Source organism: Filicampus tigris, chromosome 22 (genome assembly GCF_054856515.1).
Source record: "Filicampus tigris isolate MCC_2025a chromosome 22, RoL_Ftig_1.0, whole genome shotgun sequence".
Lineage (NCBI taxonomy): Eukaryota > Metazoa > Chordata > Actinopteri > Syngnathiformes > Syngnathidae > Filicampus > Filicampus tigris.
The window spans coordinates 979,056-1,003,071 of NC_141238.1; the positions used below are offsets into that span (position 1 = coordinate 979,056).

General features: G+C 50.4%; 4 protein-coding genes across 8 annotated transcripts in view; 2 read left to right on the top strand and 2 right to left on the bottom strand.

Annotated features, from left to right (window-relative positions):
- itih5 (inter-alpha-trypsin inhibitor heavy chain 5) lies at window positions 1-14,097 on the bottom strand. 2 transcript variants are annotated; one of them, XM_086021666.1, is made up of 16 exons: window positions 8,229-14,097; window positions 7,833-7,881; window positions 7,568-7,749; window positions 7,448-7,492; window positions 6,955-7,118; window positions 6,464-6,568; window positions 5,341-5,591; window positions 5,022-5,191; window positions 4,820-4,936; window positions 3,949-4,120; window positions 3,500-3,809; window positions 1,804-2,435; window positions 1,676-1,729; window positions 1,116-1,232; window positions 592-969; window positions 1-406 (listed from the first exon to the last, which is right to left on the bottom strand). In XM_086021666.1, exons 3-16 carry the CDS (start codon window positions 7,694-7,696, stop codon window positions 150-152), a joined length of 2,901 nt encoding a protein of 966 aa, XP_085877792.1. In that variant the 5' UTR covers window positions 7,697-7,749; window positions 7,833-7,881; window positions 8,229-14,097; the 3' UTR covers window positions 1-149. The 2 variants fall into 2 exon arrangements, with proteins under 2 accessions (XP_085877792.1, XP_085877791.1); XM_086021665.1 differs by having other exon boundaries at window positions 7,568-7,877.
- On the top strand, window positions 8,240-14,890 carry itih2 (inter-alpha-trypsin inhibitor heavy chain 2). The gene is made up of 21 exons (XM_086021672.1): window positions 8,240-8,440; window positions 8,536-8,568; window positions 8,813-8,851; window positions 9,200-9,372; window positions 9,446-9,550; window positions 10,120-10,282; window positions 10,355-10,462; window positions 10,531-10,659; window positions 10,738-10,854; window positions 10,921-11,089; window positions 11,158-11,283; window positions 11,357-11,538; window positions 11,782-11,967; window positions 12,048-12,187; window positions 12,286-12,458; window positions 12,537-12,686; window positions 12,857-12,970; window positions 13,046-13,244; window positions 13,310-13,482; window positions 13,968-14,079; window positions 14,172-14,890. Exons 1-21 carry the CDS (start codon window positions 8,336-8,338, stop codon window positions 14,317-14,319), a joined length of 2,844 nt encoding a protein of 947 aa, XP_085877798.1. The 5' UTR covers window positions 8,240-8,335; the 3' UTR covers window positions 14,320-14,890.
- kin (Kin17 DNA and RNA binding protein) overlaps window positions 14,325-24,016 on the bottom strand; it is a 12,170-nt gene continuing 2,478 nt past the window's right edge. The window contains exons 2-21 of one of the 4 annotated variants that reach the window (XM_086021692.1): window positions 23,817-23,947; window positions 22,678-23,734; window positions 21,617-21,899; window positions 20,964-21,319; window positions 20,635-20,880; window positions 20,260-20,533; window positions 20,007-20,127; window positions 19,739-19,836; window positions 17,905-19,669; window positions 17,722-17,816; window positions 17,452-17,495; window positions 16,836-16,958; window positions 16,584-16,768; window positions 16,451-16,499; window positions 16,324-16,375; window positions 15,596-15,713; window positions 15,389-15,517; window positions 15,214-15,313; window positions 15,039-15,139; window positions 14,325-14,671 (exon numbers count right to left, since the gene is read on the bottom strand). In XM_086021692.1, coding sequence (XP_085877818.1) covers window positions 14,612-14,671; window positions 15,039-15,139; window positions 15,214-15,313; window positions 15,389-15,517; window positions 15,596-15,713; window positions 16,324-16,375; window positions 16,451-16,499; window positions 16,584-16,768; window positions 16,836-16,958; window positions 17,452-17,495; window positions 17,722-17,816; window positions 17,905-18,018 — 1,170 coding nt within the window. In that variant the 5' untranslated portion in view covers window positions 18,019-19,669; window positions 19,739-19,836; window positions 20,007-20,127; ... (4 more) ...; window positions 22,678-23,734; window positions 23,817-23,947 and the 3' untranslated portion in view covers window positions 14,325-14,611. Of the gene's footprint in view, window positions 14,672-15,038; window positions 15,140-15,213; window positions 15,314-15,388; window positions 15,518-15,595; window positions 15,714-16,323; window positions 16,376-16,450; window positions 16,500-16,583; window positions 16,769-16,835; window positions 16,959-17,451; window positions 17,496-17,721; window positions 17,817-17,904; window positions 19,670-19,738; window positions 19,837-20,006; window positions 20,128-20,215; window positions 20,534-20,634; window positions 20,881-20,963; window positions 21,320-21,616; window positions 21,900-22,677; window positions 23,735-23,816 lie in introns of all 4 variants that reach the window. The other 3 variants (XM_086021690.1, XM_086021691.1, XM_086021693.1) reach the window with 3 other exon arrangements.
- Window positions 18,753-24,016, top strand: part of nup107 (nucleoporin 107) — a 6,593-nt gene continuing 1,329 nt past the window's right edge. The window contains exons 1-22 of the mRNA XM_086021680.1: window positions 18,753-19,029; window positions 19,519-19,598; window positions 19,730-19,825; window positions 20,036-20,130; window positions 20,233-20,368; window positions 20,445-20,548; window positions 20,654-20,769; window positions 20,862-20,910; window positions 21,075-21,146; window positions 21,219-21,307; window positions 21,597-21,672; window positions 21,741-21,854; window positions 22,129-22,223; window positions 22,335-22,410; window positions 22,485-22,544; window positions 22,633-22,778; window positions 22,885-22,933; window positions 23,023-23,092; window positions 23,153-23,268; window positions 23,389-23,578; window positions 23,649-23,755; window positions 23,849-23,951. Coding sequence (XP_085877806.1) covers window positions 19,022-19,029; window positions 19,519-19,598; window positions 19,730-19,825; window positions 20,036-20,130; window positions 20,233-20,368; window positions 20,445-20,548; window positions 20,654-20,769; window positions 20,862-20,910; window positions 21,075-21,146; window positions 21,219-21,307; window positions 21,597-21,672; window positions 21,741-21,854; window positions 22,129-22,223; window positions 22,335-22,410; window positions 22,485-22,544; window positions 22,633-22,778; window positions 22,885-22,933; window positions 23,023-23,092; window positions 23,153-23,268; window positions 23,389-23,578; window positions 23,649-23,755; window positions 23,849-23,951 — 2,047 coding nt within the window. The 5' untranslated portion in view covers window positions 18,753-19,021. The remainder of the gene's footprint in view (window positions 19,030-19,518; window positions 19,599-19,729; window positions 19,826-20,035; window positions 20,131-20,232; window positions 20,369-20,444; window positions 20,549-20,653; window positions 20,770-20,861; window positions 20,911-21,074; window positions 21,147-21,218; window positions 21,308-21,596; window positions 21,673-21,740; window positions 21,855-22,128; window positions 22,224-22,334; window positions 22,411-22,484; window positions 22,545-22,632; window positions 22,779-22,884; window positions 22,934-23,022; window positions 23,093-23,152; window positions 23,269-23,388; window positions 23,579-23,648; window positions 23,756-23,848; window positions 23,952-24,016) is intronic.

Consider the following 24,016-nt stretch of genomic DNA (forward strand, 5'->3'; position numbering starts at 1 on the left):
GATATTAGGATACTTGAGAGTTGTTGGTGTTTCCGGAAATGGTAAGTAAGGGGTACCAAAATATCCCCTTAGTGCATGTTGGCACCATTCTGCTGGAAAGCTCGTTTCCAAAAGTAAAGAGTACCTGGAGCGAGCCCATCTGGTGGCTGTCACGCCACGTTGGTCCCATGCGGCCCCTCGCCCGTGTCGAACATATGCGATGCCACGTAGTCCTCGTAGCGTCCGTCCAGCAGTTTGGCGCCGTTGTTCCTGGCGAACCAGCAGTCCACGCTCTGCGCGCCGCCGTAGATGCGCCGGCTCTTGCGGGCCACCGGCACCGAGCGGCCCCTCACCTTTAGGAGCGCGGACGAGGGATCGGCCCCGGGGTCTCCGCCCAGCACGCTCACCTCCTCGTGCAGGAACTGGCCTGGGAGGACAATTGAAGACTCAAAATTGTATTTCGGACCTCTCGAAATCATTGCTGAACATTTCAGCTTGCACGAATAGATCGAGAAATGAAGCGCGGCTTTGTGGAGGTTCACTCTACTAGCCTGGCCGTAACAAATGACCCCATCGATACATTTGAATGCAATTCAAAAAGTTGCCACTTACCCAGCAGGCCATGGCAGCTCGGCGACAACCCCTCACCGTCTTGGATGTAGAAACCCAGGTGGTCTCTCTGGTAGGGCGCGGGGCTCTTGTAGTGGTGCAGCAGGACCACCAAGCTGACGTTGCCGCCAACACTCAGCGTCACGTTGCGGCCGCCGACGATAGCCACCGACAGCGCGCCGCTCACCACCGAGGCGCTGGAGCGGCACGGCAGCACCAGGCGGTCCGACCCGTCCAGGATGACCTTGGTGGGCGTCACCTCGATGTAGGCGCGGCGGGGGCGGTCCGCCACCAGCGCGATGCTGCTGAAGTACGTGCGCTGATGCTTGCGGCTACCCGGCGGGGGCGGCGCGCCCACCAGTTTGCCGTTCACCGTCACGCCTGAACAAGCGCACATGAACGTCATTGGCATTGGTGTAGATAGCATTGAAATTGTCAATATATGTCGCTGGCACAGATGGACGAGAGATGCGCTGTTTCACGGCACGGCGGTTAGGCATCACCGGTTTTTGTTTTTTTTTTCCTACCGGAGAATTTGTGATCGGAAACCAGGCGCAGGACGTGGCCGGGCTGGCCGTTGACGTTGAAGCAGACGGCCATCTTGCTGAGAGGGAAGTCCACCACAAAGTGAGGATCGCCATCCGCTGGGGACATGGAGGCAAACGGCAGCTTTTTTTTTAATAAAGCGCATGCTTTATTCACCGCAAGAGGATCGATGTCCTCGTTCTAGCGCAAATGAAGCGATTATTGATCATTGTCATGTGCTTTCACCACAGACTTGTGGGAAGCCACCAAGATGAAGAGGAGTGTGATGATAGAGCCAGCGTAATGACAGGCCCATTCGGCTCAGCTTCTTCGTCTTAACTGTGAACAAAACGTCTCCAGTGCTTTCCCACTGGCTGCTCACAAATTAGCCCCTCTGCGTCCCTTCCAGCTCGTGTTCATTGTGTCGACTGTGTGACCGGCTGGCAAATTACAAGATGCGCATGCAAAGGCAGTGTACTGAAGATCCCCCCTGGGACCCTAGCCCCCCCCCCACACTTTTAAAGCCTCCTATGGAGCCTCGGTGTTGACAATGTGGCGTCACCTGATGTTTTGGAGAAGGTGACCGACTTCTTGGCGGGCCTCCTCTCAACCGGACCTGCGAGGAAGACAAAATGCTGGCTCATCTTGTGCTGCGGAGTTAATAGAATCGTTTTGGTGACTGACTCTTGCCTCTGACGTTGTTGTTGAGAGTTAAACTCTGTCTGTCAACTTCCCTGCGTAACGCTCCCTCCTCTTCGTCATCCGGCACCTTGTTGGCCGCCGACGAGGCCGGCTGGCCAACGGCGGGCGTCGGCTCCACGGTGCCGTCCGCCAAGAACTCGGGCTTGTCCAGCAGCATGTTGGTGAGGGGGGTGAGGAAGTGGTACGCCAGGGAGAGGTTTGTGGCCCGCCGGACGTGCTCTTCCCTCTCACGGCTGGTTCGGCTGCGCAGACGTGAGCGAAGCTCCTCCTTGACCGTCACGAATCCCCACACGCGCTCCACCAAGTCCGCCGCCAGCCGTTTCAACGCCTCCCCCGATCCAGGAATTGCGGCCGCCGCTGCCTCGACGCGCTTCTCGGTCTCCGACCGCTGGCGCCGCAGCGGCACGTCCGTCTCCAGGACGACCGTCTTGTCGTTGTTGCTGGCTGTGACCTGAACGCGGAGAGACTCGGAGCTCGTGTTGCTCAGCTTTCCGGCGACGACCATCTCGGAGCCGTTGAAGTAGTTGGCGAAGAGGTGCTGCGTCACGTGGTCCACAGAGTCCGACGTGTAGTTGATCCTGATGTCGGACAGCAGCGGCGTGCCAATCTCCTCATAGAAGCTGGACAGGGGACAAACAGACGGGAATGAAATCGATCGTCACTACACTAGTTTCTCCAAAATTCCAACTTCAGGGAAAAAAAAACTTCTCAGGATCCGGTCCTTGTCCAGGAAGCAAGCACATCCGCGTTTCCTTCCATCTGTCAAATCCGCTCTGAAGGCGACCCGTCGCCCCGCTTGTGAGTTTGCTCACCTCCATGAAAGAGCCTCCTAAGTCCTCCATCCTGGCATTGTCACGGCGCCGTGAAGCCCAAAGCCGTATTTGCTCAAGACGCGCGAGGTCTATTATCTCCGAGCATGCTCAGACGCCGGTTGCACAACGCGCGCGCATTCCTCGCGCCGCTGTGCAAATAGCTCGCAGGCCGGCCGGGCCACAAGCGGCGGCCGGGAAGAAAAGAGCAGGAAAGACGAGGGGACGCCTCGCAGGCTGATTAAAGAGTGCGGCTGTCAGCACCCGACACATGGCTGCCCTTTGTCCCGACGTGGGGCGATGACAGACGACTTGCAAAAAGCGGGGGATTAACAACTGATAATGGGGGGGCGGGGGGGGAGCTGCAATGAATTCAGCAAAATGCACAAAGGTCTTTACATTCGATTTAATGATGTTGTTACTGGATCGATTGATCCGTCGGGTCAATTATCCGGGCCAATATCTGGTCTTTTGACGCATATGTGTTTTAATGTTGGCATTTGTATTACCTATTAAAATGTTGATGCCAATATTATCCTATTATCCAAATATCGTTTTTTGGCCTCCTTGACTACAAACAATCACCCCAAAAAAACCATCCGTCAATCTATCGTTGTTACTAAATGCTTTTATAAAGCACAATATCTTAGAGCGCTATTTCCCTAATTAAAAAATACATGATACACATTTTTGTCTGGATTTTTTGGGGGGAGGCTGCAACACGTCAATGGCATTCCTATTCATTTCAATGGGCAAAGATGATTTGAGGGTGTTCTTAGTCACAAGCGCGGTCAAGGTACAAATTAAACTCGCATCCTTACCAGTGACTCACTTGCGCGTCCATTTTGTGGTAACTCAAGTTCCTTCCTTCTTACCCTTTGAGCATGGCGCTGGCGTCGGCCTCCTCGCGGATGCGCCTCATCAGGCCGCAGTTCTCCAGAGACATGCGCTCCAGAAGGCTGTAGTCCACGTCGTTGCCGATGCCGATGGTGAAGACGCAGAACTTGTCCTGCGCGGCCCGGCGGGCGTTTCCCAGGATGGCCGCCGACCGCGACTCGCCCACCGTGGGCCGTCCGTCTGTCAGGAAGACTATGAGCGAGACGCCGTTGGGGCCCACGTGGGGACCCGAGAGGTAGTCGCGCAGCAGGGCCGAGCCGCTTTGGATGGCGCCGTCGATGTTGGTGCCTGCATTTGGTCAAAATCCACAATATAGTATCGTCCTTTTTGTCCATTTGTCCACGACCACGCTACCACTGAGCCATGTCGCCCCGCCCAACAGTTGAGTAGTTTTAGCGCTCCCACAAGCTAGGTGCGACGTTCTCACCTCCAGTAGGCATCAGCGTGTAGATGAACTTCTTGGCGTCTCGGATGTTGAGCGGCGTGACGGGCACCAGGCCGCTGGGTCGCCACACTTTGACCTTGTTGGAGAAGCTGACGAAGTTGAAGTGATCGACGGCTCGCAGGTCCCGCAGGATGGTGAATAAGGCGTCTTTTGTCTGCGTGGGGAAAGACATCCGAATGTTCGGGGATAAAAAAGTTGCAATATCACGAGAAAAATTATGAGAAAAATAAGGCATTTGAAGTGGGAAAAGAAATCTCGATTTTGGGAGCAAAGAGTGATTTCTTAAGAAATAAATGTGTAATCTTATACAAAGAAGCCAAAACAAAATGCTCCTGATTGATGTCTTTTTGGACTCAACATTGTGGGAACATTATGTGCGTGTGTGTAGGCGCTTTGTATAATTTGGCACTGGAATCTTTTATGGGATGTATACGCTCCCGGTCAGAAGCGGATGCTTGAGCCGCCATGAAGCTGGCCATTGTGCGAGCGCATCAAACCCCACCCGTTGTTCGGCGGCGAGGCTCTGGCGAAGGCCGGGGGCGGGGGTCGAGGCTACCGTTGTCTCAAACGTTCCATGACTTGATGGAAGCTGACCTTCCTGCCTCACAGCTCGGCCTTGTGCTCCGCATCGCAACCGGATTGTTTTTCACTCACAACCACTTGTGGCCGTCTACATTTCAGCGCGCGGTCCAGAAATCTCTTCCCTGGGCGCACTACTCGGACCGCTAATTTTTTTTTTTTTTTTCTGAAACTGGTTCATCAAAATGTATTACTTTCTCGAGCAGTTGGAAAACAGATTAGCATATTGTCTTCACTGCGCACTTGTTGGAGAAAAGCTTCAGAAGAGTGCTACCTGTCTCATCTTGGTGCCCAGCATGGAGGCGCTGGTGTCGATCACAAACACGACGTCCTTGGGCACCACCGGGAGGTCTTTGGGCGCAAAGTAGTGGACAAAGTGGCCGTTTTGAACCTGCCGATGAGAGACGGCGAGATCTTGGAAGTCCTCGCCAAACTGGTGCCGAGAAGAAGAAGAAGAAGAAAAAAAACAGTCTTACCTGTACGTCTCCGATTCCCATGTCCCTCTGGACGTCGTAGCGGATGACAAAATCTCCCAGGATGCCGTTGGTGGCGATCGTGGCCTGCTGGACGATGCTGGGGCTGAAGGTGACCTTGCAGACGTTCTTTTCCCTTCGGACCGTCGTGGTGACGGGAGGCTCCGTCTTGGCTGGAGCACAAAAACAAGAAGTGTGTTTAAAGTGGGTGGGCAGAAGCAAAACTATTAAAAAATACCTTTTTTTTTTTTATATATATGGCTTCTCTATATCGGGTCTATTTCACGGTCTAGTCAAATTTGACTTTGACTGAACAACAAACCTGGAGTCCTGGCCGGCTTGGTCCCGCCGCCGCTCCGGCGAAGAGGAAGCACCTCGAGGGCGGTAATGGTCAAGTGGTCCACGATGGTGACGTCCACCCGCAGGCGGCTAACCAGCTGCAGTGGCCGTAGGCTGGTCACATGCTCGTAGCGACCCAGCCGGCGCTGGAGCAGCTCCTCGTACGCCAGCAGGAAGACGGCCCGCTCGCCGCCCGGAATGCTGGCCGCCATCCTGAACGCCTCCGACTCGGAACTGCCGGGGAGACGGAATAAAGCAAAGGCGACATTACAGATGAATGGAATAGTTGAGTTCCAGGAACTATAAGAGCTAAAAGTAGCTGGAACTTGTGAAAATGTAGCCCAAAATGTGCCTGATTGTTTTCCTTGTGTGTAAAATGCTTTTTTTTTTTAAATGTGAATACAGTGGCGTTCCCTCTGGTGTGTGTGTGTGCCATGGCCACCTGGGGGCAGCATAAATCAGACGCATGGAGAAATGGCGCTGCTGCTCAGTAAGCCACAATAATTTATAGGCATTCTTCACAGAGGATAAAGAATATATGCTTGACAGCTTGCATCTCTAAAAACTCTAAAAGTCAAGTCGCTTGTATGTCAAAGCACCCCTGTATTTAAAAAGAAAACAAAAACTTGAATCAACGTAAGCATTGGAAGCCAATTTGAATTTAGATCCAATCCAGAGTGTTTAATCAACGAAATCAAACCAGCTTCTGCTTTTTTTGCACATTGTTTAGATGCACATGTCGCGGAGGCGTGCGCTCCACAAACGCGCACAAATGATGAAGAAACATTTTCAACGGAGGAGGGGGCGGCGACGTGATGCCTTCGACAGAACAGGAGGTGATGTCAGTTCTTCCACTTCTCGCCCACCCTTTATCCTCCTCCCAATCTCATCTCCGTCACTTCTTCCATATCAAACTCAAGTGTGTTTCTTTTGGCGAACACAAACACACACACACACACACAAACAGAAAGCCAGGGAAGTTGTTCTATGTTTGCAAGCTTGCAGCATGAAGAGGAAGTGGCTTGAAGGGTGCAATTAGAGGGCACCAGTCAAAGATCTGAGCAGGAGCTGCTTACCACACACGCACACACACGCACACGCCTCACCTTGTGTCACCTGGCACTTTGTCCCGAGCTTTGCCGTCTGGCTGCTTGACCCTCCGCCGCTCCTTCGCCGTGACCCGGCTCTGGTAGACACGCCCTGCGATGATCCTGAGTTGGGGAGGTCAACGTTAGAGGATTAGCTTTTTCCTCACACAAAAGAGCCCAAATTCCCCTTGACACAGCTTTACGGCGTGTCGAGGGGCGTGAGACGCTCCCCGGGCCTTTGTCAACACTTGGCTGTCTCCATGGCGGCGAAGGGAAAGCAGCATGTTTCTGACGAGCAGCATTCATTCATCCTGATGTCATCTGCGCGGCTCGCGAAAAGTGTCCAATTTTTCCGTACTTTTTGCACAAGTTAAACGACAAAACTCAACTGTTTGAGCCATGAATATAACAATCATGGCGCAAAAAGCACTGAAACATTGTGGACCTGCATTCAAAGGTTCAAATAAAGATCCAGTAAAGTGATTTGAATTCAGAGAGGTGCTTCTTACATGGTGAAGTTGGAGACGAAGGCGCCGGCCGGCACGGGGAAGTGGAAGACGCCCTCGGCGGCGGCGGCACGCCGGTTGAGCATGACGCAGCGCACCGTCGTGAAGGCGTAACGCGAGATGACGCTGGTGTTGACGGACAGCTCCTGGACGTGAGGCCTCGTCTCCTGCGCCGAGAGAACAAGTCAGCTTTGTTACTGGGCAAAAACTATCCTTGCATCCTCTGAGTCAGTGCGACCCATTGCCCACGACTTTTTCATGAAATTAAAGAAGGGAGCGGGCGGAAAAGAATTCAAATCCCATGAGCTGACATCAGTTGTCCTGCTGAAGGAACATCTGTGCACTTGGCGCCTTTCTCCTGCGCGCGTCACACCCAAAAGAGGCAAATGTGTCATGCGTTTCTAATTGATGTAAACCGGGCCCAAAAAATGTGGGTCACTCACAGAAATAATACAAATCAAGAACATTTGGCCCAATTAAAAGAAGTGTATTCTACCTTCATGAGGGTTTTTTTCACCTGTCGTGGAACTCTGCGAGGTGCCTGCAGGGACATTTCACAAAAGTTAATTCGGTTCAAAGCACAAAAAAAAAAAAAAAAACAGCAGCAAACACTTACAATATCCAAATCAAAGTCCTCCAAATTGGCATCAACATAGTCTCCGTGTTGGAAATAGTCCACTTGGCCAAGCGTGCAACAAGAGGCGCACAAGAGCAGCAAAGCCAGCAGCAGCAGCATCCTTTTCATCTTCCTCGCCTTGCTCGTGTCACCAAGTTAGTGAGAAGATTTGATCGCGCTGCCTGCGCACACCCACGGGAGGAGGAGGAGGAAGAAGAAAAAGAAGGATGCGGTCTTGGATCAATGAGCGGCCCTTGTTGCTCACCGATGCCTTGACTGGCCGCTGAGGTCCTAATTGGCATATCTGGCGCTACCTTGTGGACAGAACGGAAGTTACAATTGAAAGACAGCACGAGTCATTTAAATGACGTCAGTCACAATTTTCTGTTTCACAGACGATACGCAGTTAACATGAAGCGGATAAATCTCTTTGTTTTACAGTGTAAAACACACACTACGCAGCAATGGATGATAAATTAAATAGCTTGACGTAAAAGTGACACTCATCACGATTTCTCCAAAAGGATTGTAACTGACCTACAAAAGCATCCATGCTTTTTTCATCAAATTGTTTCCACATATTTTACTGGGCTTGTACAACACTGTTTACTCGTGCCCAATGTGCAGGTCAAGCTTCAAAGTTTGCTTCCCATCTGCTTACAAATATTGATCCGGGAGTCCGTCGCTCGTGTGGATTTTAACCATTTGCAAAGGATTCTCCCGCAAAGGAGCACCGCTTGCTAGTAGGACGACCGGAGCGCTAACAACATGAAGCGAAGGCTTCTTCTTCCCCTCCTTCTCCTCGGGCTCTTGGGCCTCCAAGAGAGCCGCTGCTTCGAGTTTGTGATCGACGGAGAATGGGAGGACCAGGAGGTGAGTGAGCTTAAAGGAGGTCCGATTTTACAGATGCTGACATCTCCGACTACGTTGTTTTCATAAGCGACCAATTGTCAATTTTCCCTCTCCAGTCACATCCTCGGGATCACCGTGACAGACACAAGGTGGGATATTCTTTGGACTGGAAAACGAAGGAGTCTGGATCACTTTGTCTTCTGCGGACATTTGTCGTATGACTGATCTCGATTGAACTGGTGTTTGCCCAAAAACCTATTTGGGGGCAAACACTTAAGAAGCATTCATACAGTATTTCTACCTGTTCCATATAAACTTAGTATAAATCGTAGTAATTGCATGAGTTCAGCGCAAAAACAAAATGATGGCTGACGACTTATTTGTGTGTTTTAGAGAGCCATATTGACCAGCGAGGAGCAGGAAGACTTTGAGGTATGACTTGTTGTTTTAAGCTCTCACCACTGTGACAAGAGTTCGACCTTATCTCACAAAATCAACAAGTTGCTGTTTGGGGACATTCCCATGACTGACGGGTTATTGACCTGGTTCTGTATCGGGCCCACGGTGTTTCCAGGCACTTCAGTTTGAGCTTTACGATGCCGGTCTCAGAAGTTAAACCAGGGGGTAGCAGGGAATCCTTGTCCAAAGGGCTGGCATATCCTAACCCTAAACACCAGTCATGCCACAAGTTTGACCATCCGAGCCCCCCCGTCCCCCTGTTTAGTTCTCCTCCAGAATCTCCTCCAAAGTTCCCGTCTCAAACTTTGCCTTCCTGACCAGGCCATCCGTGGAGATGACATCACCGTCAAGAGCTACAAGGTGGAGAGCCGGATCACGTCGCGGTTCGCCCACACCACTGTCCGCAGCTCGGTGGTCAACTCGGGCTCCAAGGCCCAGACCATTGGCTTCAACGTGCAGATCCCCAAGCGAGCCTTCATTACCAACTTCACCATGTGAGGCCACGCAGTAGATCGACGATGCGTCGCCGCCACGCAGAGTTGGTACTCGTTGCTTTTTGTGCCCCAGGAACGTCAACGGCATCACATTCACAGGCTCGGTGAAGGAAAAGACGGTGGCCAGGAATCTGTATGCTCAGGCGCGAGCCAAAGGAAAGGCCGCTGGAATCGTCAGGTATACCTCTTGGATTTAGCCCCAATGTAGAATTGCAGGCAGAGGTGAGGAATGAAGGTGTAAGGAGTCGGCAAGTATGAATGAAAGAGAGGCCAGTGGAATGGTTTACAAGGAGTAGAAGTGGATTTGTTACGGCAGTTCAAGAACTTGTCATCAACTGATCTTAGAGCAATGGGGAGTATGGAAAGGAAGTATCGATGACCGTTAGACAGTAGACCGAGTTGGAGGTGGCAGAGTTGAAGGTGGGGAGAGTCTCTCTGGGAGTGGTGAAGGTGGACAGGATCAGGAACGAGCCCATCAGAGGGATGGCGCGGACAGGAGAGTTTGGCGCCGAAGCGAGAGGGGACCCATTCGGATGTTTTGGTCATGAGCAAAGAAGGGACAGAGGATGTGTCGGTAGAAGGATGCCGGATGAGGATGATGGGGATGCCAGGCAGGAGCCAAATAGGAAGATTGATGGATGTGGTGAGGGATGTCTTGCAGAGAGCTACAATAAGAGCAGATGAGGATGGTTTGCTCTGGCCACCCCTGAAGTCTAGAATTTAGGGGAGACTTGGATGTTCCAACAGAGCTAACTCCCAGGAACTGGAAACCTTTAAGACAGAGGTGCACGTCCCCCCTGGAAGCAACATCGAGTTTGAGCTGCATTACCAGGAATTGATGCAGAGGAAGCTGGGATTCTATGAGCACTCGCTGCACCTGCAACCTGGGAGACTGGTGCCTCAGTTCCAGGTATGAACGTCATGAGAAGCCCAGCAGAACCAGCCCCCAAAGACTGGGCACAGCTGTGATGTCTGTCGATAGGTGGACGTTTACATCTTTGAGCCAAAGGGAATCGCCACGCTGCAAACGTCAAACAATCTCGGCGAAAAGTTTGCAGACCTGGTCAAAATGGCACAGACCCCAGAGAAGGTAAGACTGACTTTTTGATTTGCACCGGCAACCTCCTAAACGCTTGTGTACGTTGACCCCTCCCTCAGGCTCACGTGTTCTTCAAGCCCACCATGCAGCAGCAGAGGAAGTGCGACAACTGCACGGACAGCGCCATCGACGGCGCCCTGAGCGTCAAATATGACGTGAGGCGGGACAGCAATGCCGGCGAGCTGCAGGTGCCCAACACTCCGCCGCTCAATGGTTGCGCGCACATTGACAAACGGCGACTGAACGAGACCAATCGGCCCTGCTAGGTCTCAGATGGCCACTTTGTCCACTTTTTCGCCCCGTCCAACATGTCTCCGCTCCCCAAAAACATCGTGTTTGTCATTGACGTCAGCGGGTCCATGTGGGGGGTCAAGATGAAACAGGTAAGTCGCCGTACACAATCGTGGCCCTTCGGTCCGATTGACTTCTTCTTCTGTTCCTTCTGACAGACAGTAGAGGCCATGCAGGCCATCTTGGACGACCTCACCGTCGATGACCAGTTCAGCATCATCGACTTCAACCACAACGTACGATGCTGGAGCGAAGACCTGGTCCCGGGGTCCTCCATACAAATTGCAGACGCCAAGAAATACATCCAGAACATTAAACCCGTTGGAGGTACCGTGAGTCAAATGCGGATTCGGAAGCTGCTTTTAGGTTGCTCATAACCGACATTCAACCCGCAGGCACCAACATCAACGAAGCGCTGATGAAAGCAGTGCAGATCCTGGTGAGGGCATCCAATCAGGGGCTCATCGATCCTCGATCCGTCTCCATGATCATCCTGGTGTCGGATGGTGACCCTACAGTGGGTGAGTCCCACGCGGCCAATCAAATGCTGCCGTTCGGGCAGCTGGTTAAGATGGATGACGGATGATTCTGCAGGCGAGATCAAGCTGAGCACCATCCAGAAGAACGTGAAGAAGGTGATGAGGGAGGACTTCTCATTGTTCTCCTTGGGCATCGGCTTTGACGTGGATTACGATTTCTTGGAGCGCATCGCCATGGACAACCGCGGCGTCGCCCAGCGCATCTTCGCTAACCACGACGCAGCCGAGCAACTACGAGTACGCCACCATGAGGAAATCATTACAAATTTGCAATATCAAGATGCTACGTAAACATTACAAGTAAATCCAACTAACACCCTGCTTATGGCCTCGAGACCACTTGAGGGACCTCCAAGACTAATTAATGGTCAATAGGGGGCCATTTGGTTTTTTGGAGTAGTATTGAGGTAGAAGAGAGCAAAATCTAAAAGGGAAATGTTTGGATCTCTTCAGCCAACACTTTCCTGATGTCGCCTGCAGGCGTTCTACAGTCAGGTCTCCAATCCTCTTCTGCGAAGGATCACCGTCCAGTTCCCGGAGGACTCTGTGTCTGACGTCACGCAAAACCATTTCGACAAATACTTTGGGGGCTCTGAGCTGGTGGTGGCCGGCAAGGTGCAACCGTCCGAGAGCGACACGTTGACCAGCTTCACCACCGCATCGGGTGTGAGTGACACGCGGGCGTGAAAGCGTCAGGGGGGCGGGGCGAATTACTGGTTCTCCACCGTGTTCCTCTCACCCCACAGGCCCTGCTGGACATCACCTTGGAGACGGAGGTTGACACTTCCAAGCTGGACATGGAGATGGCCAAGCAGCAGCACTCGTTCACAGGCTTTGCCAGGCAGCTGTGGGCCTACGTCACCATCAAACAGATGATGAGTGAGAGGTACACCCAAATAGCTGCATACAAACGGACTAGCGTACACCACATCAAGGAAAACCTCACGAACGGATCAGTCCTTCATTGTCCTTTCCACTTATCAGGTCTTTGGCGCCAACCGCCGCCAAGAAGAGAAAGATCACCCAGCGCATCCTGGCACTGGCCATGGAGCATCAGTTTGTCACTCCGCTCACGGCTCTGCTGGTGGAGAGCGAGGACAGCAAGGAGAGGCTGCTCGCCGACTCCCCGAAGGACCCCAAGCAAGGCTGCTGCTCAGGTGCGCAGAGGCCCCGTCGCCATCAGGAGTCATTTTGAGTGGCTTCATCCGGTGGACATAAATAACGTGCGCGTGTAGGAAGCGGAATGGGAGGAGGTTCGAGGACTTTGGCTCCAGTGAAGCTCGTCTATCAACCTCCGCCCTGGGTCCAGATGACCACGCCGGCCCCGCCCAGCCATGTGGAAAAAGGCCCCGAGGAGTGGACGCTGCCACAGCAGGTCAATTTAGGTACTGCACATATACGCAAACGTCTTGGTGCTCAGGAACATTCCGCCCTAATTTTTTTCCTCTCGCATATCGGGTTTTCATCATAATAGAATAGGAATAATATCATGACATAATTAGCAATATGGACCAGTTTGTGTGTTGCACACTCACACGCACCGTCTTTCACCCAGTGGACAACGACCCTCACTTCATCGTGCACCTGCCACAAAGCAACATGGACGTCTGCTTCAACATCGACTCCAAACCCGGCCACATCCTCAACCTGGTGACCGACAGAGGCGTCGGTACGACACGGGCTCCATCGAGTAACCGCTCTCTCTCTCGTTCTCACCAAAGTGTGACTTTGCGTGGCCCTGCAGGTCTGACCGTCAACGCGCGGTTAGTCGGCAACAAAATGGCGCAGAGAGGAAATCAGAGCACCTACTTCGGGGTCATCTCCGTCTACTATCAGCCGGACGGCATCGGCGTCGCCGTCAGCACCGACAACATCGCCTTCAGCGACGGCAAGAACAACCACAGCTTCACCTGGGGCGCCACGGCCGACATCGTCCAAAACGGGTAAGCAGATGACGCCCGCAGGAGGACGACTTATGATGTCATCGCTTCTTTTTTTCCCCATTCAGGGTGAGGATCTCCATCGTGAAGGACTCGCAGGTCTCCATCACCATCAACCAGGGCATCCAGGTGATGGTTCTGCTCCACCGCGTGTGGAAGAAACACCCGGTCAACGTGGATTTCCTGGGTGTCTACCTCCCCAACGACAACCAGTACTCGCCACTGGTCCACGGCCTCATAGGTGCTCGCATGTTGTCGACGTTGAGGAACTTCTTTTAGCTGCTCCCGGTCATTTCTTTTATGGATGAAGTGGCGTGTTAACTGTGTGAAGGGAATGAAGACACAAGATTAGTGAGAGGCATTGGAGATACAGTGGCGCTCTAACTTGAGAGGGCCCCCAATTTACAATCTACTTTAGATATGACGCCACTTGAAAAGAACTGAATTAACGCCATGTTGAAAAATGTGTTGGTTTTTGAGGGGCAGGACTGAATTAATTTGATGGTCAGGTAAATTGACTTCTGCGCTTAAACGAATAAGTCAAGGCACCACTCCATTTCACACGGAAATATTTCGGTGGATCACAATCAATATAGACTGGACATGTTTTGCTAATCACAGCATTTATTGCACATCTGCTGAGATTAATAATGAAACAAATGTACAGAAATACTGTTGATACAAAACGCTAAAAAGTTGAGTGTGTGTGTGTGTGTGGCTGCTTAGGTCAGTTCTCCCGAGAGCCCCAAGTGAACATTTATGACATCCGCGACGGCTCCGACACCCTAAAGAAGGAGGCCACCATGGAGGTGAAGGGCAACAAGCTTCAAGTCACCAGGTAGCTCTTCACCCCCCCCCCCCCCCCCCATCATAAGACCTCTTTACAAGTTTTGCTTTTAAACGGCGCCATCTGCTGGCTGCGCTCGGCAGGGGCTGGCAGAAGGACTACAGACGAGACAAGCGACGCGGTACCAACGTCTACTGCTGGTTCGTGCACAACAGCGGCAAAGGATTCATTGACGGCCACTACAGCGCCTACATCGTCCCGGACCTTGACAGCTTCCTCTCGATGGAATAGAGGAGTCTTCAACAACAACAAATAGAAAAAAAAGAAGAAGAAAAAAAAAAAAAAAGACTTCCCCACTGATGTCCAATTTGCAATTTCCTTAATTTTATAGTTCATACAGTGATTGAAATCATCTGTCATATTGGATTGATTGAAAGCTAAATGTCATCTGTACAATCAGTCGCTTTGAAAAAAACAAAAACCTGGTGGCTCCAAAATGAAAAATGTCTGTTCAAATTTTAGAGTAAAGAGCTCTGACATAGTAGAGGTCTTCAGAGAAGAAGAAGGGCAAAAAAAAGTTTGTTCAAGCCAGTTTGGAGAAGTCCTCATAGGCGACGTCCACTTGCTTTCCTTTGTGTGGACCCTAAGGATGACAAGACATGTTTGGAGATTCTTGGATACCATAGCAACAAAATATACATTTCACAGCAGAATCAACACTTTTAGTGGGTAATGATTTGGCAACATTGTGCAAGGAAAGGCAGTACCGGAGGGGGCGGTGCTACACGCAGACACAGTGCTGCGTGTTGATTGGTGGATGGCAAATGGAAAATAAAGAAAAGTTTTCTTCTTGTAATAAAGACTCACGTGTTGGGTCAATTCATTGGTGTGGCCACACTAGTTGCCAAAGTTCCAAAAACACTGAAAAATGACTTGTGATGGTACTTTGCACGCTCAACATTTTGGGTGATACCTCGGCTGATAAACAGCACGGACATAAATACACTTACGGAATCGAGCGTGAGCGAAGCGCAGAACTTCTTCTCGTCGATGCCCTCCAGCACGGCCTCCGTGTCGCGGAAGTTTCCGTTCACGATCAGCACCCGTTTTCCTGCGGGCACCTTGGTCAGGTTTCGTGCGCGTCAACTATTTCCCGGTTGTAACTGCAAAATGTCAAACACGTACCCGGCGCAGGTATCACCGTCTCCACGTGGTTCTGGTCCAGCTTGAGCTTGTCCCCGGAGTCGATCATCTTCACCACCGCCGTGAATTTTTCTCGCACCTCCTGCAGGCCAGACAGTCGTCACAAAGGGGCGGGCGCCTGAAGGCGGCTGCCGGTGTAGATGGCGTGTGCGGCTACCATGACGACTGCCTTCTTCTTGTGGTACTTGTCCCCCAGCCTCTTGGTGACCACCTTGACCACGATGTTGGGCTGCAACCAGTGGTCGGTCTTGAGCGGCTGCTGCTGCTGCTTCTTCCTCTCCTCCATCTGAACGACAAGGCGCTAATGTCAGCGAGGCGGCGCGCGAGCATACCTTCAGACGCCAACAGTCGCGCGAGACGCTACCTCGATGATCTGCTCCAGGGCGGACTTGCGCTTCTTGTCCCGCGAGTCGGAAGCGGAGGACGGTTCTTTCCTCTTAGCTGACGGGGGCTTGGCCAGAGCACTTGGGGCCAGGAGGGCACTACAAGCAGTTTGTGTTTATCAGCCATGTCAGCAAAATGTTTCCACATCCCCCTCTGAGCCTCTTTTGACGTAACGGGCGACAGATGAACTCGAAAGCTTGTGGCCATTTCTTGATCCCTCCGAGCTCACACTTTGGAGTGTGGTAAACTTAAGCTGTTGCTGTTCCATTCGGCCAAATAATCAATTCGGATTTTTCTTCAGCAAGCTGAAAATTGCGCAATTGGACCTGGTTTTCGATCACGTGGTGGAATCGGGACAACTCTCGACACAAAACTTGAAATCGCAGGCATTGGAAAATGAAAAATATGGCATTGTGCTTCAAAATGTCATGAATTTATCAAGATCATGGAATGATTCTAACTCCATTTTTTACATGCACAAAAACAAATTCCCAAAATCTAAATTGACGGCTGAACTAAAGTGACAACCATTTCAAATGCATAAGAAAAACGTATTACATGCCCTGTAAAAGCATAGCTACAATTTACACTTTCAATATACATCATGCAATTCAATACAGACAGATTCCACAACCAGTTTTGGCCCACAGGCTGTTTTTGGAGTAAACATCTACAGTATCTAACAAACAACTGTTTGCGCCATGGTACCTTGATGTGGAAGGACCAGCCAGGGATGCACCAGCACCCAAGTTGAACGCAACTGCGAGAGGAGGAAATCCAGTCAAGTGCAATCATGACAACGTCAACGTATATTCATCAAATGTGTGACGTTAACCTTTTTCCTCTTCATTCTCTCGCTTCAGCTCAGTGTAACCTGGATCTTCCTAGGGAGTGAAAAAAGAAAAGTCAGTTGATTGTGGAGGGGTTCTGAGCATCTGCCAACATCGTAGCTCATGTGTGGAACTGACCTCGTCGTCTTTGCCCCCGCGGCCTCTGCGGACTTGCTCCTCGATGAACTTGGCGCTGCGCTCCTCGTCGTCCAGCTCGTGCTTCTTCCTCCGCGCCAGCTCCTCCTGCCGGCGGATGGTCTCGGGATCGCGGTCGATGTACTGGACGTACCAGCCCTTCGGGGTCTCGTCTACCTTGCAAAGACCTGGCCAGACACAATCAAATGTGGACGATAGACCCATCGGACACGTTTCGGTTATCAACTTGCCCACCTTGTCGTCCGAGCCACTTGGTGAAATCGGTGAGCGTCTCCCAGCGCGTGGCGTTCATGTGGATGTGTTCGCGGTCACTGATGTACTCGTTGTACACGATGTTGTTGTGAACGCGCTTGGTCCCTACACACAAAAGTGAACGACTACATTATGCGTGAGCACCTGCTGATACAAAGCTCTGATGTGATACCTCGGTAATGCAATAAGAAAAAGAGTGCATCCATATTGTCTTCAGGTTTTTTATTATTATTTAAATACAAGTATCACGAAATACTACTTTTACATGATAAAAATCAGGAGCAGCAGTGGTACAAAACAAGTAAACTAATATATCATTTTATAGCCTATCAGTGGTGGAGCACAAAATAAGGATGGAAACCAATTACTGACATATCCGCTTTAAATAAGATAAAATCAAAATGTAAAAAAACTGTAATAACAAAAATATCTTAAATGGTCAATGAATCAATTACACTTTCAAGCAGTGCAAATGTGTACATCTAGCTCAATTTCCAAGACATGTCATGGTTATATTGCTTTGTGACATTATGAGATCGGATTGAGGCAACTTTACAAATATTGTAAAACATAAGGCTCGAGCGTTGACCAAACTCACCAAACCGCCGCCGCAGCAGCTCCATAAAGCCACTTTTGAACTCACTGCACAGAAAAACAACAGCAGGAGCAAATTAATTTAAAAAAAATCAGAAATGATGTCGCCAAGCTGATAAATCTGTAAAAATCACATTTTAATCCATCAAAAACGCTCAATGGCCCACTTATTTGATCCCCTGAGAAAATACATTGACCTTAAGCGATAATAGAAAGACTTCCCTTACTCAAAACAGCTCAGCTCTGTAAGAATCTTCCTGGTGAAGAAACTTACTTGGAGAAGAAGTCCATAAACTTGTGGGGGCTCTCAGAGGCGAGCAGCAGCTGCCTCTGGTGGGACTCGGACATGCAGTGACACTTGAAGCCGTTCTGGTGGCACAAGCACGAGATACACACATCAAATGCAAGGAAATTGAAAACCGCCCAACGGGTAGCTTCTAGTGGGGCCACTACTCACCTCATCTCGACATTGTTTTTGACACATTTGACAATACCACCTTAGTTTCTGGAGACCTTTGGATTTTATCCGGTTGCTTATCGCTTTGGGTGAGAGAAAATCGGCTTTCCCCATTTCGGCCTGCTGAAACTCTTATAAAAGATGCGTTTTTACAAAATGAGCCCGTGGAGACGAACCGTAAACACGGTTCACCGAGCGACTTCCGGGTGTGTTGCGTCTTAACCTCGCGAGAACTTGGCGTAGACTTAGTATGGGCTGATATTTGTGGCACTAGAAACTGAATCTGAATTGCTTAACTTGAATATTTGAAATGCAAACTGAATTATTGAATTGGAAACTGGATATTTGAATTGAAAACTGGATATTTGAATTGAAAACTGAATTATTGAATTACATAAATTGTATATTTGTTTAGTTTGGATCTGAATTGTTCGATCTGAATCTGTTTTTTTTTTGTTAATAACTGTATCCCAATAAACTTGAAACTGAATTTAAGACTGTGAAATGCGTTTTTAATTCCTCAAAGAAAATTGCAACTCACTAAAAATTCAATGTCGCAAAATCTCACACTCAGTTCGACGAGTAAAAATTCAATAATTCAGTTTTCCAATTCAATAATTCAGTTTTCCAATTCAATAATTCAATTTTCAATTCAAATACTCAGTTTTCAGTTTAATAATTCCGTTTTCATTTCAAATATTCAAGTTAAGCAATTCAGATTCAGTTTCTAGTGGCACAAATAGCAGCCCATAATTTAGCTTCTTCTTCTTCTTCTTCTTCTTTGGTTAATATGAAAACATGGATACATTCCGCCCTCTGCGGGTTTTTGTAAGTAGTGACGCCAGTTACTTCGTCAATTTACATTCATCCATCCATTATCTATAGCGCTTATCCTCACAAGGGTCGCGGGCGTGCCGGAGCCTATCCGAGCTGTCTTCGGGCAGTAGGCGGGGGACACCCTGAATCGATTGCCAGCCAATCGCAGTTTAGCTTAACTATACAGTGAGTACACGTTGTATAACACGTTCGTGGCAGTCAGTGGTGTGTGCTACCTTAATGTTGCCACGAAGAAGACGCTTGTTGAACCTCGTGAAGCGGGAAGTGACATCTTGAAAAAATGGACTGGTAATAACGTTTGGCTTTATTTTTAAGACCGCACAGCTTTGACTTCTTTTAAGATCGCGCCAGCGTGAGATTCGTCTGTGTTTTGATTAATCCGCTCGCCTGAGTCAAGTTATTTGAGTGCGTTAGCAGGGGCTAACGCCCCCTCCCCTCCTCCGTCCGTCCACAATGATCGGAGATGCTAACCGGCTAATGTGATCACAACAGTGGTCAACTGAGTTTCACAGTTTTAATGCTTCCAAGTCCACAATTATCAATTTCAAGGGAATTAAAGTAAGGTCCCCTGTAGATTGGATACGTGCATTTGTAAAAGAAATGATATTTCCAACAACATTGGAATCTATCGATATGTTTACCAAGAGTTGTGATGAAATAGTTGATTTATTGCCCTACTTTTAGGGACACTCTGCACATGGCACTATTTTGATATGTATGGACGAGTGCAATTGAGTCCGTCAATGGTTTTGTTTTGGTCTTTGTGGACTTGTTTAGGGGTAAGAGTGAGCTGCCGTCTCCGGTGGTCCGAGATGACTTTGTGTCGGTCGCTGCCCGTCGAAGGAAGAAGGTGGCATGTATCCTGCAAGTGTGTGTTGCCCAGCTGTTGATTTGTCTGTTCTACGTGACGCTGATGATGTCGGACTCCCTTTGGATTTCATGTCACAACTGTTAATATGACTGTTGTTTTCCTGAGCGCTGATGTTAGTCCCCTCACCCGGCAATGTCAATCCGGGCGATTCCGTGCTGGCTCCGGCCTGCTCCACGCAGAGGAACACGCCTGCCTCACTCTTCAGACAAGCTGGTAGGACTAACCTTAGGGAATTGTCAAAGTTAGAACATTTACATGCGGATAAGGAGGAATTTACAACATTCAATGTTCCCCTGCTGAATTTACCACTGTCTGGTCAGTTCATGGACCTTTTCCAGAACCGTTGCAAACCCAAATGTGCGATCCCTATTCAGATGAAATCAAGGCTCATTACCTGTTTAATTTCAAATCCACTCCCTCCAGTAACTCCCAGGGTTCCAGATGCTTCCGTCATTTTGGCTCACGCGGGCCGAACCCCCCGCTCCGTGCACACGCCGAGAAACACACTCGGCAGTCTGGTGAGAAAACAAAACACTTACACAGGCTTATTAAGATGATGAAGCACGCAGGATAGCGGCCATTTTGCAAAATATGACAAACAACCTTGATGCTGTGCGTAGAATTTGGATGACAGCGACTGGACTCACAGCATGTACGCGTCGCCCGTGACGGGTTTGGAGAACACCAGCTTCTTCACGGAGGACATCACCCACCTCAGCTCGGCGCTGCTCAAGGACGACGACCCCGGAGAGGCTGGTGAGTGAAACACAGGCCGCCACGCCCCCTGTCACGCGGTGGTTGTCATCCGAATCTTTGGTTCTTGCCCATGCAGCGGCGACCAGTCTTTTCCCAGATTTCCTCGCGTCCTTTTTGAAGCACTCCTCCTCTGCCGTATTCGAACTGCTGGAGGATTACCAGACCCTGTGCCAGGACAAGGTAGGGGGACCGGACTCACGTGACTTGGCTTGAGTCACCAATTTTTGGACAAGGGGCTTGATTGAAGGCTAAGACTTGGTCCGCACCTTCTCTCGGGTGTTTGAGGTGGAGATGCTCCAGTCGGTGGTGCTGCGAGCTGGTCAGAACAGTAAGGCGGCAGGAGTGCGCTGGCTACTGCAGCAGGAGAGCCACTCTTGGAGACTCATCTCCTCCCTGTACAGGTGGGCCTTGGTCCACTTCCTGTCTGACAGCGGCTCACATCTGACTGGATCTGACCAGCTCGACCCCTCTGTCGCTTGCTCTCGTTTTGCAGGGATCGCGTCCAGTTGGCCCTAGAAGATGACATGATGGTCGACGTGGCTGTGAGTGATAGAGCGCTGCCGTTCGACACGTTGTCATGGCAACACACACTCACCCAACAATGTCGAAAAGTTCCAAATTGGAACCTCTCAATGGGAATTCAGTGGGAAGTGAGGGTCATTTCATAGAAACGTATCGTGTTCATTTGGCCGAATTGTGCGTGCAGATTCCCAATGAAAGTGAAAAGGTGGTGGTGGAGCAGCTCTTCCAGCACGATGCAGTTGTACGTCAGAGTCAGGTAAATGACCACGTTTGGCCCCTGTGGCGCTTTTAGCGCTTGGCTCAGCGCTACGTCACTCCTCGCCTGTAGTTGGTCGTTGATTGGCTGGAGAGCATCGCCAAGGATCAGATGGGAGACTTTTCCGACAACATTGAATATTACGCCAAAAGTGTCTGCTGGTGAGTTGCAGCCTGTCTCAAAACGAAGAGGGACCCTCCCACACAATTTGACCTTACTAAAAGATACTTTTTAATGTCTTCCTTCATAGTTAAACTGCCACATGAAACAAGTGAGAGTCCAGCACAGTACATGTAAAAACCAAAATGTTCAACCAAAACTATATACTATATATATCAAATATACTGAAGTAATGAAAGTCAGCTAGCTTAATGCTAACATAATTCTAAACACTGTAGATGTTGCGGTAATTACCACACGCAGAGCAGTAGTAAAGTGTGCATTTGTTAGGGAGAACACGCTGCACTCACTGAAGCTGAGGCACAAGAGCGGCAACGTCTTCACCGTCCCCCTGGTCACTGAGCTGGTGAGACCCGTTAGCATGACGACTGCACCACCCCGACGCGACACTTAAGTTTGCAAACACGCTTTCAGGACCCAGACGCCCCCCTCCGCCAGCAGCGACCCCTGGCCGACCTGGACCGGGAAGATGAAGTCCGTCTGCTGAAGAACCTCTTCACACTCATTCGGGCCGGCATGACCGAGGAGGTAGTTCAAGGGTTGGCGGCGGCAAGCTCCCATAAGACTTGATCGCTGGAAAAGAGGAGCACATTCTTTCAGCCAACATTGACATTATTCGGAGTTCTGTTCTATTTGCAATGGTTGTATATGTATATTTGTTTCCCTGTTATTGGTTAATCAAAATGTATTTAATTGACTAATTGTAAGAAATCCCATTCAAATATCGGGAAAATGTTGTCAGCTTGCGCTTTGAAATATCCCCAGCTGACGTGCTCTTCTCTTGCACTTTTTGCGTGTGTAGGCTCAGCGGCTGTGCACACGCTGCGGTCAGGCCTGGCGCGCAGCCACTCTGGAAGGCTGGAAGCTCTACCACGATCCCAACATTAACTCAGGCAGGTCCTCTTTCGCCTCCTTGAAACAACTTGGCTGCTGCTGCCGCCGCCGCCGCCCCACGCGGCCACGTCCTTCAGCTCACTTTGGAGATGTCTGTCTCCTGTCTGCAGGCAGCACCGAGTTGCACCCGGTTGAAGGAAACCCGCAAAGAGGCGTCTGGAAGTCCTGCAGCTGGAGGATGGCCGAGGAGGTACACGCACGAAATTCCAAGGAGACCGTCTCGAAACTTTTGATTGACCTTGTGGAAATGGGTCTTTTTTTCAGGAGCAGCTAAACAGATATGAGCGAGCCATCTATGCCAGCCTGAGCGGAAATCTTAAACCAGTAAGATGTCCGATTTCGAGTTTTCATCAGTGTGCTCGCATGCTAAGCTAAGAGAGTGTGTGTGTGTGTGTGTGTGTGTTTGTGTTAGGTGCTAGCTGTGTGTGAATCATGGGAGGACTGCGTGTGGGCGTACTTTAGAGTGATGGTGGACACACTGGTGGAAAAGCATCTGATGTCGTTGGGGATGGCCCACCAGGAAGTGGAGATGCTGCCGCGGGAATACCTGGAAGCCAAGTAACACACACACACACACACACACACACACACACACACACACACACTTCGTCCTGTGAGATTGTCAAGCAAAGGACGTCCCTGATGAGGTCACTTGTCTCCTCAGCTGGATGATGGAAAAGGTGTTTGAGGAGCTCCAAGCATCCGAGTCAAAGGTAAGAGGCAAACTGAATGCGATTGGTTCCCATGAAGGTCACGTGATTGATGCGCGTGTGTGTGTGTGTGTGTGTGTGTGTGTGCGCAGAGGGTCTGGGAGGAGTCGCAAGAGCACTACCATGTCATTCAGAAGTTTATCATCCTGGGAGACCTGGATGGTAAGATTTGCTCCTGTGAGCCATCAGAGGACCTGGTTAAGTGTGTCACGTTTCTCTCAGGTCTTCTGGAGGATTTTTCTGATTGGCTGACGGCCTCCACGGCGCTCCCCTCGCACCTGCTGCGTTTCATGAGTCACCTGCTGCTTTTTTTCCGCTCTATGGGTTTGGCCCTGAAGGTAAACAAGCGGACGTGCCGAACGACTACATAAGAGGGAATTTGGGGGCGGGGGAATGGCCATCTCAGCCTTCAGCGTGAACTAAATGTCATTGGCTCCGCCTGTGTCTCTGCGCGGAAGGAGGACGTGTGCGTGGACGTGCTGAAGGCGTACGTGACCCTGCTCATTCGGGACCAGCAGACGGAGCTGGTGGCGAGCTACGTCAGCCAGCTGCCGGCCGACCTGGCCACGGCTCAGTACGCCGCCTTCCTGGAGACGGTCAGCCAGCCGGGGCTCCGCCCCCGCTGCTTGCAGCTTGCCTCCGAGGCCGGTGAGAGCGCAAAAACGTTGGTTTCGGCGGCAAGATGCCGAGCACATTTGGAGCCATTTTCTTTGGGAAGGTTTGGACGTGGCCGCGGTGACCAAACTGGTGGTGGAGACGGTGCGAGAGAGCGACGACGCCGAGTTCGCGCCTCACAGCCAGACTCTGGAGACGGGAACCACAAAGGTTCGTTTTGAACCTAAAAAAAAAAAAATAGATAAAAAAAAGCACGGAGTGGCAGTGTCACCGTCCATATTGACTTGTGCTGTGTTCTTCCAGGAGGACCAAAAGAAGATCGACGTCATCGACTGGCTTCTGTTCGAGCCGGCCCATCGAGCCGAAGCCCTCAAGCAGTCCAACGCGATCATGAGGAGATTTCTGGGTAAAAAAACAACAAACGCTTCACGAGAACAAGGACACCCCGAGCGATAGCATTCATCAATATGA